The sequence below is a fragment of the Ixodes scapularis genome, unplaced genomic scaffold (assembly GCF_016920785.2).
Source record: "Ixodes scapularis isolate PalLabHiFi unplaced genomic scaffold, ASM1692078v2 PGA_scaffold10__122_contigs__length_95168666, whole genome shotgun sequence".
Classification (NCBI taxonomy): domain Eukaryota; kingdom Metazoa; phylum Arthropoda; class Arachnida; order Ixodida; family Ixodidae; genus Ixodes; species Ixodes scapularis.
This window is the reverse complement of record NW_024609836.1, coordinates 58,813,808-58,830,919: the sequence shown is the minus strand read 5'-3', so window position 1 is coordinate 58,830,919 and position 17,112 is coordinate 58,813,808. Positions and strand designations below refer to the sequence as shown.

Here is a 17,112-nt window from a genome sequence, read left to right as displayed (position 1 = left end):
TTATGAACGCCCAAAGCGACGAATCTCTAACGTCAGGCATCGTCGCGACGTCTCCCGGGCGTTCCGTCGAAGGGACGCTCGGCGAGACGCTAAAGGCGACCACCCGCGGTTGCGCTCATTCGGCACAATCGCCCCTGAAGCCGAAGACGCTCGATCTTGCGAATCAGGGCCGCCGCTGACAGCTCTTGCCGATTGACCGAGGCAGCCCGAGAAAGAGGAGGGGAGGCTCCCGACGACGAGGCAACACGACACTTCTTCTGTGGACGCGTCGATGATGAACGATGCCCCGCGGGAGGACAGGGCCGCTTCTTTGCCGACGGGATTGTCCCCTGCCTAAAATGGGTCTGTCTCAGTTCATCCGAAGTTTACAGGCCCTTTCCTCGCATACACGTACACCGCGTGAGGCGCCCCCCCCCCCCCCCCCCTGGGCTTTAACAGGTGTGGGTGTAGAACGTCAGGACTACAATACAGTACACATGCAGCGACATCGACTTAAAATAAAGGGGCTGAAATAGCACACACGTTCAACATATTATCTAGTACTGAACAAAAGGAACTTTAAAGACCGACGACCAGTTCGCTCTTTTCCCTTTTCCCCCGCTTCCTCCTCTCCCCCCCTCCCTCTACCCCGTCCACCGTTGCCTCTTTCCTCCTCCCCCATGGTTAGGAGGATCTTCTGCCTCGCAGAATCTCGGGTCTGGTCGCCGGCCTTTTAAGGTGCGTGGGACTCGGACTGAGCCCGCGGTGAAAGGGTACTTCGTTCACCCCTATAAGTTGAGAAGAGCTGTGGGAGACACTTACTTGCCGGACCCATCAGCCGCCTCCCTTTCATCACCTGAAATCTCTGTGCGCAGCGGCATCTGCTGGAGCGCGATCACGTGAGAAAAGATAGCCGTAGTCCAACGAGCACATATAGCTTCCACCGCACTGTGTACTAAACTAACATGTGCATGAAGTGCGTAAATGCAAAAATTTTACCCCGCGTAATGAACCCCCCCCCCCCCCCCCCCCCCCCACCCCAGGTCATTTTTTTGAGAAAGAAAGTGTGTTCATTATGCGAGACTCGGAGGTGAACCGAGTCTATAGACGGTTGATTTCGAACGCTCTACGGCCCCCGGCAGCCAATGGGAGCGAAGGAGCCAAACACCTGGCAGCAGGAGGAGAGCATTCCGACGATGTAGGATGTCACGCGCCTCGCTTCGACGCGCCGCGACTGGCTCACTGAGGCCGTTGTTGCCTTCGCCGTTTGCCTAGATTTCTGCTGAGACGGAGCATAGAGTGCGAGTGTGGCCAGCGCGCATTCCTGGCATAGCCCGGGTGCCGGAGCCGTCGAGCTGGGAATGTGTCGGTGGGGAAGGAAGGCGTCGTCGTCAGCCGACGACGGCATTCGGGCGAAATTCGGGTCGCAGACGGAACGCTCGCAGTCAAAGCGTGTCTGCTCGTCGTCACGACTGTAAGTTGGGGACAGAAGGAGGGGGGGCGCTTTTTGTTGGCTGCTCTTTCGCTGCAAGTAACGGGATTTCGTGAATGGTTCGGTGTCGGGCGGGGAGGCAGACACCGTTGGGCTTCGAACTGGAGCACGACAAATAATGCATTGTCTCCTGCCGGTACTTTTTTTTTTTTTTTTTGTGGTGGTTTGTGGGAAGGGGGTGGGGGGTACACATTGTGTGGACCGGTTTCTGGGTCGGGTTTTTGCACAATAGTGACAGACATCCAGGGAAAACAGATTTTTATAAGCGAAATATCAACTCACAACAGAAGCAACGTTTTTACTGTTGTAATTTTTTTTTTGTAATTTGCGGTTTGTGGCTCTCTGTAACTTGCCCCTTGTGTCCCCCCCTTCCCCCCCCCCCCCCCCCCCCTGTGTCGATCGCCTGGACAAATGTTCTAGGATTAAAAAGAAAAAAAAAGTCTAACAGACTTGGCAGCTAAGGACTACACTACGTACATACAACTAGACTGCTTCTTTTTTTTTTTTTTTTGGCACATAGATGTGTCCAGTGACCCTGTTTCCTTTATTGTTCAAGAAAGAATTTCGAACCATAGACACATAACGGGCGCCGGGGCCAGTGGGTGTCTAGCGAACCAAGCGTTCAATTTTGCTTAAGGCCGACCCACATAGGGCGTAATCTCGACAAATTTACGCGCGTATCAGCGGGCGTAATCACGGGATTTGGCGGGCGCGTTTTTCACAGAAGGGAAGAGGGGAAGGTCGCCAAACCCCACACGACGCTTTTCGTCGACGTCTCCTTGGCGTTTGGTCCAGTGTAGCCCGACTCGCGCCTTTCATGAAAGGAGGCGAAATGTAGATCGGCTGCTATATTATTACGTTCGGCAAGGAGACAGAAATAACTGCATGTTAATAAGCAACCAAAGCCTAAGTTGCTAACACCAGTTTCAAAAATGTTCGTTGCAACCGTCAAGTCGCCGAAAACTCCCGGCAGGAGGACGGCGGCGATCTTTGCTCAAAACCCCTCCTTTTGTAATTCTCTTCACATCGCTCGCAACAACGATGGTATTTTCTTCTGTCTCAGTCGTTCATCGCTCGTTCCAAAGAGATATAGCGATTTCGTACAGTTCGCCGATACACCGGCGAACGCGACAAGCGAGCTCCCATTTCGGCGGCCGAGTCAAGCCAGCCAGCCGACCGCATAGCTAGGCAAGCCGATTCTCGAGCAACTTCCGGCTCTCAACTCGGGAGCTGATTGGCCGGCACCGCGCCGTACGCTTCCGGATACGTCGCGCCGAAATACGCCGATGCGCCGAGATCTGTCTCGGTCGGATCGCCGAATACGCGCGTATTTACGCCGACCGAGGAAGCGCTCGTCTCGACGCCCGCTGTACGTCGGGAGTACGCCCGCCAAAACACCCGCAAATACGTCGCAAATACGCCCTATGTGGTTCGGGCTTTAGCGGGATGAAGAAACGTTCAGGTGCCTCATGTTATTTGTTGTAGTCAAAAAAAAAAAAAAAAAAAAACCACTTGCCGCCTTTGAAAAGCATTGTTCCTCCACATCGTTTCTTACATACAAAAAACAACAAAATAAAAAAAACTTTTACTTTCCCAGCGCGCGATCGATGGAGTCACTGATTAGCATGCGGTGATGATACCACGGTCGCCGACGATGTGAGAACGACGGAAAGCATGGAGAGCGGGCTGACGCTGGACGTTCGAAACACACGCCCCGCCCCTCCCAGTCTGTCAGTGAGCCCAGCACGCGAGCGAAGCACGCGCCATACGCACAAACGCTGGGAACGGCAGGGGCGGGGGAGAAGGAGGATGATGAGGAGGAGGTCTTTCGATGGTCTCGTGAGCGTCGAGTATGCATCTGCACAAACGGGCAAAGCACTGCGGAAGAAAACGAGCGTATATGCTGGAGGTTGCCAGCATTCAAAAGAGATATATGCCTCGCGCACAATTTATTTTCACAATCTTAAGTGAGAAATGCGGCGAGTCTGCTTTCCGCGCACAGCACTCAGGACAGCCAATCTATGCAATCTGCGGAGCCGAGTCGGGTCAATCACGAAGCTGAAAATACGTTAGACTTAAAATGATCCGCTGCGGCGTGACATATGAGGCCAGTACGTGGAACATATATCATCGATCTCGGTGTCGCGCGCAGACTCGCGCGGTACACTCGTTGCGAGTAATAACATTACTCGTAATCGAATAGTTTTTTATAGCAATTTTGTAACCATTTGAATATTTTTTGTGAGGAAGGAGTCGCGAGAGTGTAATTTAATTACGTTTTGGAAGTACTAACACACAGAGCGCGACTCTGTTAGCGCGAACAAGCGATCACCGGTTTTTCCAGTTTTTCTCTTTGAAAGCAAGGGATGTCATCCGAGGTATTGTTGCTACGGAAAGAGCTCATTTAGTTCTATAATGTAAGCTATAAAATTTTGTGTTCGCTAATACTACTTAGAAGTAAAATGCTAAAATGCGCCGATGTCGTGTTCGCGCTAACAGTGTCGCGATGTGTGCTTGGAACCGCTACTATTTTTCCCTCCTCCTCCTCCTCCGAGTGGCGACCCTCTTATTCCTACGAGTTTCTTACCGAGAAATCCTCGAACCAAACCACCGACATTAGGAAAGTTTGCCAAAATCGATATATTAAAAAGATAACTAGTTTGTAGTTCGGTTTGGTTCTATTAATCCGATAACGAACAGTACGACATGACCCGTTCTCAAACCGGCAGAAAAATCTATCCTTTCGCAAATCTGAAGTAATCAGAAAAGTAACTTTTAATTTCTTTGTAGTTCTTTTTTTTTTTTTTTTTTTCAAGTGACGGCTAGCTACTTTTTTTCTCGAGTAATCAAGTAATGTAATTGAATACTTTTACACCTAGAGTAGTTATTTCTAATTCTAATCGATGACCATTTTTTTTTAGTAATGCGTACAAGCTTCACACCGGAGATTTTTATTTTTATGTTTGCGCATATATTGAGTCTAGTCATTGGCTGAGTTCCTTCCGCACGTGTACATTGCAGCGGTTCCTTATCGGGTGCTTTCCGGGTAAGTAGACGCACCGGGTTTCTTGGAGTGTACCTATAGAGTATATAGATGGCTTTCTGCACCGCGCATGCGCAATCAGATGCTTTACATCGGTGGGGGCAAACGTGGGCTTGTTTTGCAAACGGTATGTTGGTGTATATATATATATATATAGTCAACACCGCCTAGAAGACAAGGCCGTATATACTGATGACTTTTTTTTGCGTCACCAGCGAAACCCAACAACGCTGGAGACAGACTGAAAACGAGTGCTGCGTCAGCGCTCGGGTACAGTCGGGTTTGAGCCGAACGTTGACGCAATCGTCGTGTCCAATCCTGTACCCAGCGTTGGCCTTCGCTGATGACGACATCTCTCTCAGCACTGCGGCCGTGTTATCTAGGAGCTGTTGATATAGACATGCGGGGCATGACCCTGCCCCGCGTGCCATCTCATTATTCAAAACCTCTTCATTCAAACTTGCAGACAGTGGAAACGAACACGCGGGTCCCGCTTTGTGTGTTTCTACGAAAGAAACTCCCGGTCATTCAAAATTTGCATTATTCAAACAAAGTTTTGGTCCTCCTCGGGTTCAAATTAACGACATTCATATATATATATATATATATATATATATATATATATATATATATATATATATATATATATATATATATATATATATACGGCAAAAAAAACGTACTTGAGACGGTTGTTAGGAGTTTTATAACATATTATTCGTAAAGTTCGTCGACGTTTCGCCCTGATACGGACCTTTTTCAAGACTTAAAAGAGGCCTGTCTCGGGCCGAAACGTCGACGAAACGTTCGGTCTGTCTCAAACCAAACTTCTTTTTTTTTGAGGGGAGGAGGGGGGGACACTTTGTCTCTATGTGAGAACAGTTTCACGGCGTCCCGGTTGATTTCAGTAAGCCTCGGTCGGCGTGGGAAGCGCGTCTTTGGCTGCCGCACTGAACTCGGCGACGCCCGCAGCAGCGGCGACGGCATTCCTGCACGGAAGCCTTATCGGCGTCGTCCCCCAGCGCAGCCCACGCTCAGACACCGTGTTTACATTCGACTCACGCCGACGGCACTCGATGCACGCGACGAGTCATTCCCTCCGCCGGCCTGTTTGGAATTCCCTGCCGAAAGCCGATATACGTATACAGCCACCTTGAGCGCGTGCAGCCTTCTTCGTCCGCGGCTCTTGTTCTTTATGCCGTTGGAGCTGTTATTTCGTCGTTTTTTTTTCTATAGACTCTGGGATTCTACATATCGCGTGCTGTCGGGCCCGACTAATGTCACCGGATCCTGGGAAAGTATAGCGCCAAGCTACCCGTAAGGTCGCCATTTTGGTTCACGCACGAACCAAAATGGCGACAAAAGGTCGAGGAGAAGCTGATCATTCCATGGAATGATCGGTTTGTTTTGACCTCTCCGTTCTCGGCGAGCAGGTCTAAATTATTTCCGGCGACACGTTGAAATAAAAAAGTTATATTTTCTCGAATCCCTAGATTTCGTTACCCACAGACAGGCGAAACGAGCGCACACACGTCTTCGCACCGACCCCAACACAGCGCGGCGTCGGTGCTCGGCGGTACAGCGAAGAATAATTTTCGGGCCAGGTCGGCTGCATGCGGCCGATGTTCCTCCCAACACGGTGATGCTATGCTGAGCTGCAGGAACGACCTGGCCCTGAAATGCGGAGAAATAATTCGCGAATCCTTCAGCGAGACAACGCGCCCGTGTGCACGAAGCCTTGTCAGTCATGTCGTTCCGGGCCCAGCATAAAGCATCGCCGTGTTGGAGGAGCACTCACCTGACCCTGGCCCCATCTGACTTGTTCCTATTCCCCAAGATCAACTTTCGTCTGAAATGAATGATATTTGTCCCTGTTGATGCTGTAAAGGCAAAGGCGACGGAGCTCATGAATATCGTATCGCACTGCTTTTTTCAGCTATGGAAGATTCGCGCGAAGCGGTGTAGGGACAGGGGAAGGTAGTACATGAAACAATTTTATATATATATATATATATATATATATAGAGTTAACAAAAACTCTGCTGAGTTAACAAAAAAGAAAAACTAACTTAGCAGATTTGTTTTAAAAAAAGTCGTTAAAATCGCACCTATGCGGTTTGTGCAAGTAAGTTATGCAGCCAGGGGGACATAGCATAGGGGGATAATCGTAACGAGCAGTCGGCTAATTAATTAAAATTTGTTAACTTTTTAATTAATTAAAATATACATATGGTTCCAATTAAAAACTTGCTCAGCGTCTCCGAAAACCACTAAATGAACTCTTTTTAGTAATATATAACGCAGGGGCAGCATTTTACCGCTTTCTAAAAAAGCGCTCAATTTGAACAAGTTTCCAGGTTTCGATTTCTTATCGGAGCGCATCTCTGCGCCCGCGGTCCTGCCCCCCAGTGGTCGCGGCGCGAAGCGACCCCCTCTCCTCCCTCGTAGAATGGAGGGAAGTTGGGCGCACTTGTGTTGCGCGTCTCAGCCACCGGGGAGCAGGACCGCGGGTCCAGAGATGCGCTCCGACAAGAAATCGAAACCTGACGCGTCTAAATTGAGCGTTTTTACGGAACGCCGTAATATACTGCCCCTGCGTTATATACTTCTAAAAAGAGTTGATTTAGTGGTTTTCGATGACGCTGAGCAAGTTTCTAATTACAACCCTATGTCTATTTTCATTAATTAAAAAGTTAATTAACAAATTTTAATTAATTGGCGACTGATTGTTACGATTATCCTCCTACACTCTGTCCCCCTGTCCGTATAACTCACCTGCACAAACCGTATTAGTGTAACTTTCACGGATTTTTTTAAACAAATCTGTTAAGTTAAAAAAAAATACCCTGTATATATATTCTTTTAAATATGAGTTGTTTTTTAATAGTACGACCACGTACACTGCTGTTTCGATCGCGCTAAGCAGACGTTTTGTCCGGCTCTTGCTAGCGCATTTCGAGTTGCAGGGTAAAACGCTCGAGCGCGTGTTCGCTCGCAAGTGGCTGCTGGAGATCACGAACGTGAGTGGCGAGGCAAGCCGAGATCACGCAACAAGACAAAAAGGAGTCGCTGCCCGGAGAATCAGGTTCCGTCGGTCACCTATTTTTAAACCCCGTCTCATCAAACGCGCGCAAGGCAAACCGGGAGCTACAGAATAAAGAAAACACGACAAAAGGCCGCAAAACAAGTATGCAGGCATCGCACACTTGAGAATACGACCTCCCCGTGAAGAGCAAAACGACATAAAACAACGAAAAAACAGGAATATTATTATACATGCACACGGGGAGCACACCTGGAACATGTAGTGTGCGCATTTTTTATTCGCTTTTTTGTCCTATTTTTTTAATCGTCCTTAAAAAAAGAGAAAAAAAAGTTGTAAGACATGCATGTAGAACTTACGTGCGGCTGTAATGCAGTTGTGGGAGGCAGTTATATCGCTAGCAACCATCATAAATGCTAATGCCAAAAATAGAAAAAAAAAAAAGATTGGGGGAGAAAACGGGCCAAGAAAAGGTAGTAATGCGAGCTAAATCCCGAAAAGAATAAATTAAAATATAAAAAAGCGAGGTTGTAAAAAAAAATAATAAAGTTTAGACCGAAGTGGAGTAGGTATTATATATACATATAAAAGTGGCGTACACTGGGCAAGGCGAGTCCAAAAGGCGCCTTTGGCTGACTTTACGAGCCTCCAGATTGAGGGATTAAAGAGTCGTAAAAGAAAAACAAGGATTAGCGTGCGCGGGGGGGAGTCACGAATCGTGGCCATTAAAACGGGGCTTTCCCCCTTTCCAAAGTCATTAAATACACGACGAAAAACAAAGAAGAAAGAACTAGGAAACTACAAGGCGTTTGGATTTTTCTCTCACTTTACGATCGCACTTCAGGCGACATGTACTACCCTTGAACGGGGTGCGAAGGGAAAACCCAGGGAACGTGGAGGATTGCACTCACTTTTCTGCGTTTTATGTTTACCTGTTCCTTACTTTTTTTTTTAAGGTTTTTGTTTTTCCACCGTCCTGGTTCTACCTGTACTTCTCTGTCATGTCGTTCGTTGCCCTTGAGGCACATGCCACCCACGTGGTCGTTTGCAGACGCCATTATTCGGGTTTGTCCGAACTGCATTTCGACTCGGAGGGTTGTCACTGCCAGGTACTAGGTACTCGCAGATTAACCCGCCAAATTTTGTGAGATATGGCCCCAAATTAGCCAAAGCCCAAAATATAGATCTTCATGCGGGGTATTTGGAACATTTGCCTGGAGCACTGATGACATAATTATATACATGTATTCACAGAAGAACGCAAAGAGAAGACCAGAAATACGAGTTTCCAGTACCAGTGGCAGTGACAGAGCACGGGTGCGTCACTGCAGTATTTAAACACGACAAAAAAAACTTCAGACGGTAATACTTCATATAAAAATGATGGCGTCTCTGCGACCAACACAATTTATTGGATTTTCCATTAATCCATTTATTGAATTTTTACGCTTGTGGCCCAGATAGTTTCCTTTCCTACTCTGTTGAATTGATCTTTATTTCCTACCTGGCTCAAAACTACTATGCTTAAGGCTTTGAAACCAAGATTTTTGAAATTGTTTGAATTTTGTGTATGAAATAGCCCAATAACAGCCAGATAGCTAACCACCAGATTTTCTTGCCAACAACAAAACTAAGTTGGGCTGTTTATAGACCAACCTGGCAAGCTTGATTTTCGAGGAGTCATATAATGACATACGAATATATTCCAAGTTTTTACTAAGAATCGGACGTCAGGAATAAAATAATTATTTGTTTTTTTGTACAACTATACTCAACAAACAAGAAATAAAAACGGGGATAGCGTGCGTCATATTTGCGGAAAAGGGGTCCGTCAAATGGCGGTAAATATTTCTGTACTAAATTTGAACAGAGTGCGCACCTGTAATTCTATAACGGTGTTTTCCTTAACGAAGCTTGGCCAGCAAAATACTCCAGATCGCAAAAAATCACACCGTCATCAGTGCGAACGAGGGAAAGACGTAACTATAATGTTGTTAACGAACAAAAAAAAAAAAAAACGTGTCCGGAGGGATTTGGCATTTCACTTGCATATAGACCTTTTCATTCCAGTAGTTGCATGACCATCGGGTAGAGGGCGCTGGCACACTCGCCGCCACGAGGTTGCTTCAATTTGGTTGGTTTCGGTTTTAACGTGCACGCGATTGTGTTGCTATATCATGCCGTTTTCGCTTCTTTTGTGATACAAATTTATTTATTGTAGCACTCAGCGAATGGTACTGAGCCACTTGGAGAACCAGGAAGCGGTTTCAAGCCTAAATTACGAGCACATTCACAAACACCAAATAAAATAAATAAGTAAGGAGCAGGACAAGCTCCGCCTCCAGCCGCTCCAGCATGCGCTTGTTGTCCGCCTTCGTGCCTTTGGCTGCGCGTACACCGTGTGGTACGGCAGGTTGGTAGCTCGCGCTCAAGCCAGAGATTCTACTGCTCAACTTGTATTGCAACAAACTACAATGCATGAGCGCTTAGTAAAGAAGCAGGTCGACAGCATGATTAACTATCTCCTGAATCATAAAGAACAGATGAAAGGACAAGTTTATTGCTCGATGTTGTGTTTTTGTACGCCAAGTTTTTATGAACTTCGCACGGGAAACGTCTCCCATAATGACGTAGAGAATATAAAAAAAGTGGTATTGTCTCGGCCTGTTTTATTTGAAAAAAAAAATAACTTAGAAGAATATTTTTATGGACCAAACTAGGCCAACTAGAAAATTTCTTTAACTGAAGTACTCATTAACAACATTTCACAATATTGGCCTTATAAAATGGACTATTCGTTGTATGGGCATTTGCTTACGATGTTTTCAATCTATAAGATAGGTGAAAGCCCCTAAATGTAGTCTGAAATTTATCTTCCGTAAAATCTCCCAAATAAAATCAAAGGGCGCAAAAGAAGTGATATATGAAAAGTTTGGCTAAGTCGAGCGCCAGGAGCTGCGTACGCCATAGACCTATGTAGGAAGCTTTTTACTGATCTGAAATGATGCGCTTTGTAAATTTCGGCGTCGCCAGATACTGAAAGTAAATTCCTATTCGCCGTCGACAACGCTGCACTCGGGCGATTTTCATGCGGACAGGTTCTTTTCGGTGTCACATATTGTGTACCCCAGGCACTCTCAAGTTGTCTGCGACAGTTTCTTACGCGAGGAATCGCAATATTTTGTTGAAATTAAATAATTAAAATTAACTTTGTGGTTATCTTAAGGAAATCATTTAGGCAATTAAAAGGCATGGGACGGTATACAGTTTCTTGGAATTCATACATAAACCGATCAAGCGAATGTTTATATCGCAAAAACGATTAAGAAGGTGAACAGATGTAGGTGATATTGTAAACAAATTGTATGACGTTGACGTACCATTATTCCTAGCAAAAAAAAATCAAATTAAACGTTTGTATTCTATTTTGTCCACGAATTTCCCCCTGTGCCGTAATCAAAAGCAACTGTTCTCGATATGTTATATGTATACAAAACACGATGCCTTCAGGAAACACACGTGGCTATTTATGCTGAGTAATTTTGTCACCTTCCTTGAGATCCTAAATGCGCGATCATATATATACTTACCTTGTTCTTCCTATTGCGAATGTTCCGCCACTATTAGTAAGCAAACCTGAGTTCTCATATGTTTCTGACTTTTGAACCCTCGTGCTGTTTTAGAGTCATACATGTACTCAATGTGCGTGAGCGCTAACGCTGATTCATGTTCCCATATACCCTCTTAACACGTATCCGGCACACCGACGGTCAAAATAGTTAAAACTTGTTACAAAACTAACTGCAGAAGTTGTGCACATAATGTAATGCAATTACGTGGTAAGTACAGGGTGTCAAAAAAGAAAATTTACACGGTCTTTTTTACCGCAAAAATAAACTAGGCATCGCCGAACGCTCATTCTCCGCCCAAAGGTAGAGCTAGAAGTCACAACGAGATGCCAAAGTTTCAGTCCGATCCGATAACTCAATAAAAAGTTATAAGTGATTTTCTGAAAATTGCAATGGGAAAATGGCGGCCGACGGAGTTTTCGAACACATGGGGCTCTATGACACCAGAAACCGAAAACGGGCAAAAATGGGCTCCATTTTCCCATTGAAATTTTCAGAAAATCGCTTATAACTTTTGATTAACTTATCGGATCGGGATGAAACTTTGGCACCTAGTTGTGACCTCTAGCTCTACCTTTGGGCGGAGAGTGAGCGTTCGGCGATGCCTAGTTTATTTTTGCGATAAAAAAGACCGTGTAAATTTTCTTTTGTGACACCCTGTATAAGTATCAGACAACACTTTCCGGAGTAAGATAAAAAACGCGGGGAAACGCGATGAAAAACACGAATTTAACGCATCCGCCGAGGCGCGGAGTAGCGCGGAGGGGAGAGCGGAGCAACAAGTTGAAGCAACCTAATGGCCGCCGCATCACGTGATTCCAAGATGGCAGCGCCCATGTGGCGGAGGGTGAAAAGGTCTATACGCCCGTGTATATCACCAGATGATTCCGGTCAAGAAGTGTGGCAGAACCCATAATTTTTAAATAACAGTTTTCTGATCTAATCTAATCCACAAGTACACCGGATTTTTTTTTTTTTTTTTTTTGTCTTGGTAGGTGTAAAGTATTAGACGCATATAACCGATTTGGCGAGCGACGAAGCAAGCGACGACGACTGGAACCCGCTGTCGCTCGGCCGATCGCGCGACGAGGCAAAACGCATGAAAGCGACGGAAGCAGGCAATAGTGCGTTGAGCGACGTTTTCTAGAAATTAAAAAAAACCGAGCGACGCGACCAGCGACCGTGAAAAATCGCCGTCGCCTACCGCCGATTCTCGTCGCTTCTCGCCGTCGCTCGCTAAATCGCTAAACCGGACCAGGCGGATTTTTTCGGTCGCGCACCAGTCACCTAGCTGTGTTTGGAGATTTGTGTTTGTCCCTTGTTCCCCTTCTCCAGGCACTATTTTCGTCATGCGGTTCAGCCGTAATTGTACGTTGAGTATCGTCATCCGTCGTGATTATTTTTTTCTCGCTGTAAGCAGTGAGCGATAGGCAAGCTGTCAGTTCTGCTTGAAAGTGAAAGCATCGGCCTTTTTCCGTAGAGTTCATTGTTCCGTTTTGTCTCTTACACCCGCTTTGGCCAACTCCTTGTTTTTTTAATCTTATCTGGACGACGAAAGTGCACGGCGGGCGACGTCCACATAAGCGCTTCCAAGTTCCCATGAGGGCTATAAAAAAAAAAAAAAAGAAGAAAAAAAAAAAGAAACAGAGAATTACGACCGAGGCAACTAATTTTGCGGCGTCGGCGTCGAACCGCGACAGGTACTTACAAGCCCCGCAATATATCGGTGGCGGCAGCGAGTTGCGGAAGCTGGCCAGCGCTCCCGCCATCTGTCGGTAATACGAGGAAGTAGGCGGTGTTTCCCACGGTCGTCCCAGTGCCAGTGGGGAAGAAAACGGAAGAAAAATAAAATGCTTCCGTTAGAAAAGCTCGAAACACGCCCCCCCCCCCCCCCCCCCCCCTCCCCTCGTTTTGCCTTCCGACTTCACTGGCTCCGTAGAAATAAAAGGGGCACCGAATAATGTGGTTACTGAGATCGTCTCTTTGTGGTCATGACTCCACGGGCACTGCACATTCTAAAATGGCGCAGTTTTGAGTGATACGCGTTCGATTTTCCCATTAAAAGCTGGATCCAGGATCGCTACACGACCCGTTTTTCTGCGATTCGGCGCAGAAACCAGAGAGCTATGTCGGACTGCCCACGCGGTTATGTTTTAATTTTCATAGTGCGTAGAAGCTTGGCATTATCCTCACTCTGGTTTGTAAAAAAAAATTCCACCAGGCGGCGATACCCAAACTCCTCTCCGCGAATAACCCCAATGCTACTCTTCTCGATTTCGTTATCGTTGTTGCGTTGGTGTCCGTAAGTGCGTGTGTTTTCGGCGACTGACGTGCCCTCGTCTTCTCCCGCAGAGCGCAACTGCTCGGCGCTGGCGTGTCCGACAACGTCGAGCCGATCCTGCCCCGAGGACAGCTACGCCCTTCCTTCGCTCAGTTCGCCCAGAAGCTGCTGCCCCATCAGTCAGGGGTGAGTACACGGTCGAACCTTCTAACGTTGAACCGAAATTAGGAGCCTTTTGTTTTATGCCGTATAATCATAATATTGCCGCGCGCGCAGCTGGCCAAGTAGGCAGCGCGCGCGTGGCCTGACGGTTATCGCGCCCGCCACCCACGCGAAAAGCCATTTGTGACAATATTCTTCCCTTTCATCATCATCATAATCATCGCCATCATCATCGTATTCATCGTCCACGCTATCTATTCGTCCATGATCCGTTCATCGATCCCATAGAGTTATTATAACGTACGCTAGAGGTTCAACTGGCGCTAGTGTGCTGCTGCAAATTGAAGCAGACAGCAACCAGTCCGAAATTGACTTCCGGTAATGCATTTCTATGGGAAAAAGCGAGTGCATTTTCTCCCTGTGCTCGATTATAAGAGCAAATATCACGAATAATTTGTACGTACTAGGCACATTGGAACGTTTCTCAGTCACGCAGACGAAATAACTGGTCAGTTACAGCATTTTTATTTAAAATTCGTGGCATGAAAAACGGTGTTAAAACCGCTTCGTACGTGTATTTATGTGCACTGTCGGACACTGTTAGCGCGAACACGGCGTCGGCGCTTTCCAGCATGGGGGATGTACGTGCTAAAACGAACGAATTACATGTGAAAAACCAAGAGAGACGGCAAGAACTACGTAGTAACACTGGATAAGTAACTCCTTATCATGCAGACGATCAAAATAAATTGAAAGCCACGGAATATACTAGTAGTCAGATATGAAATAAATAAGTACTGCTTTATTCTTTCTGCTCCTGAATATGTGCGAAGATGCCTGTTCTGGGTTCAAATCATCAGCCGCACGCTCCAAATCTTTGCAAATAGGAAGAAGCAGAGAACAGGGGCCTGATGAAAACTGCCCGACATAGGAAATAATAAGAAAACACACCTTTCGTAGCCCATGTACTTTATTTTTTTAACAGATCGTCAAGATGCACGACGGAGTCATTTTCATATAGTGAGTGACAGAACGGGTATATTAGCAATATATAAGCGCCACCGGAATGCTAGCGAACCGTGAACGCACTCTACATTCCTTTCGATTGTTATTTTGCTTAGAATCCTCGCTCATTTTTACGTACCTGCCATGGAACAGAGGTTTGGGCCGGAAATATAGCGAAGTTTAACATCGTTCAGTAGTGAAGAAAAATGCTTTAACTAAAGCAATTACACATTCACCATATCAATAAAGGTACACACTATCCGGTACAACTGAAATAAGAAAAGTTATTCGTGTTATTTTCCGGCGAAGAGACAAAATGCACGCGCGTTTTCTCATAGGAATGAACAGGAGCACCGCAAAAGTGGACTGGTTGCTGTGTGCTTCAATATGCCTCCCGGAAGTCGCATAGACACTAGCGCCAGTTGAACCTCTAGCGTACATTATAATAGGGAGTTTTCGTAGATCGTTTTCGCCGTCCCGCAAGGCCCTCCGCAACCCGCTACGATAGCGGGAACTCCACAGTCAAGGCTATCGGCGCGCAGGCGCAGTAGCAACTTCTTCGCTGCGTAACGCTTAGCGGAGGGGGCAACGCGGTCTACGAAAACTCCCTAATAACTCTATGATCGATCCACCCATCTGAGCGTGGCGTACTTTAGCAGACGCTATGCTCACGGGTGTGATCAGCGTGGGAGCAATAGCAATAGCTGCAATATTACAAGACAAGGCCCCGCGGATGACGTCATCGTTAATGGGCCCCTGACCCGCTTCAAGCAGCGAACGCGCTGAAGCACGAAGAGAGTATACGCTGCAAAGCGGCAGAAGCGTGCGTCCACGGCGTCGCCGCGTGCTTAGCGTCGCGCCGATTCGGAGACGCTGCAAGACAGCTGGCGCAGCTGCGTGGATCCACTAGCAATGACGTTTAGGGGGGAGAAAGAAGTGCAGGCCTTAGTCTTCTAGGTGGGAATCTATCGGCGAGGGTAGCCCGCCGGCACGAGTCGGGAACACGACGCGACGTTCGCGAAGATGACACCAGACCTTCCTCGCACGGAGCACTCGCAAACTTCCTTCCGGCTCTCGTTCCCACGGGCGCCCGGATCGCGCTAAAAGGCGCCAACCGCCGACGGCAAGTGCGTGCCGCAGGTCCCGACACGTGACACCCGTGTGTCCTTCTTCCTTCCCCTCCTCCGCTTCTCGCATTCCCCTCTCTTTCGTCGTCGTCCGTCAACCCCCGTCGCGGTCGTACAACCGAAACTTTGCGCACCATCAGTCCGCTGGAATGAAACGAATATTTGAAAGGTACGCTACTATACTCCGTGTCACCTTATGTTGTACCGCAGCGAAGGCTAGAAGCGCGAAATCATAGCGTTGGCAGCTGCCCTTGGTGTACGAGAGCTTGTGCCGCCGAGATGTGCCCTAGAGCAAGGAGCTCGCGCTTGTAGACTTCCCTGCGGTACAACACAAGGTGAAACAGAGTATAGTATTACGAAGCTTGTAGCGTATCACGTAGCGACGTTTTGAGTGTCTTCGTTTCGTGAAGATATGCTTTTCCGTATTGCAATATTCGGCAGCCCATATCCTTTCGTCTGATATACACGGTCCTAGGACCTTCCAGGTATTAATGTAGGAACCAAGAAACGAGCTGCGTAGTTTATCTTTTTTTTTTTCTTGCCTCATAATAACAATTTTTTAAGGAAAGCTTAAAGGAAGAAAGTTTCCTCCGAGCAATATAACCCTAAGTACAGAGTGTATACCGTGGCTTTCATCAAAAGCATAATCTTACAGCTGCTGGCCACTGCTTGAGCCTCGACGATTTGCCGCAAGTTCTGCACGTTTTCCAAAGTTACAAGCGTTATACGAAGGACAAATGCCAAAAAAAAAAAGAAAAGAGGTAGGCTTATTTGTTTCCCTTCGCAAAAAGCAATACACGAAAAACAGTATACTAAATATATTCTTTCACAAAATGAAAAAAAAAAAAAAAAAGAAGAAAGAACACTTAAAGTTCTGACGATTTTCATCGCGTGTTTCTGAACCTACTTTCACGACTTTGTCTTTAAACCACCGGGCGCTGTGAATATCTGATTCGATCGAGAAGGCTGGCGAGCGAACCCAGCTTTCTGTCATAGCCGCCGTCGATTTCGCTGGAGTCGCCAGTTTTTCCCATAGCTTTCGTTATCCGAAGTATACGCTTTAAATATACATTTCGCGTATAGAACGACTCTCTAGTGACCAAAAAGTCCGCGTTTGCCCTCGCCAACTGTCTGGGCACTGCGATCGCGCGCGGAAACGAGATTCGCATGAGGCGTATGAACTATGAAGCGGCCGCGCCGACAGCAGCAGCGACACCGCAGCAGCGTTGTTACGTCAGATCCTCGCGTTGCTGCATACATTAGGGAGTTTTCGTAGACCGCGTTTCCCCCTCCGCCAAGCCCTCCGCAACGAAGAAGCCGCTACTGCGCCTGCGCGCCCATGGCCTTGGCT

General features: G+C 47.1%; 1 protein-coding gene across 2 annotated transcripts in view; it reads left to right on the top strand.

Annotated features, from left to right (window-relative positions):
* LOC8044006 (cysteine-rich motor neuron 1 protein) overlaps positions 1–17,112 on the top strand; it is a 117,854-nt gene that overhangs the window by 53,916 nt on the left and 46,826 nt on the right. For both annotated transcript variants that reach the window (XR_006077321.1, XM_042288470.1), the window contains exon 2: positions 13,539–13,653. Coding sequence is in view for 1 of the 2 variants with exons in the window: in XM_042288470.1 (XP_042144404.1) it covers positions 13,539–13,653 (115 nt within the window). In the remaining variant the exon portion in view is untranslated. The remainder of the gene's footprint in view (positions 1–13,538; positions 13,654–17,112) is intronic.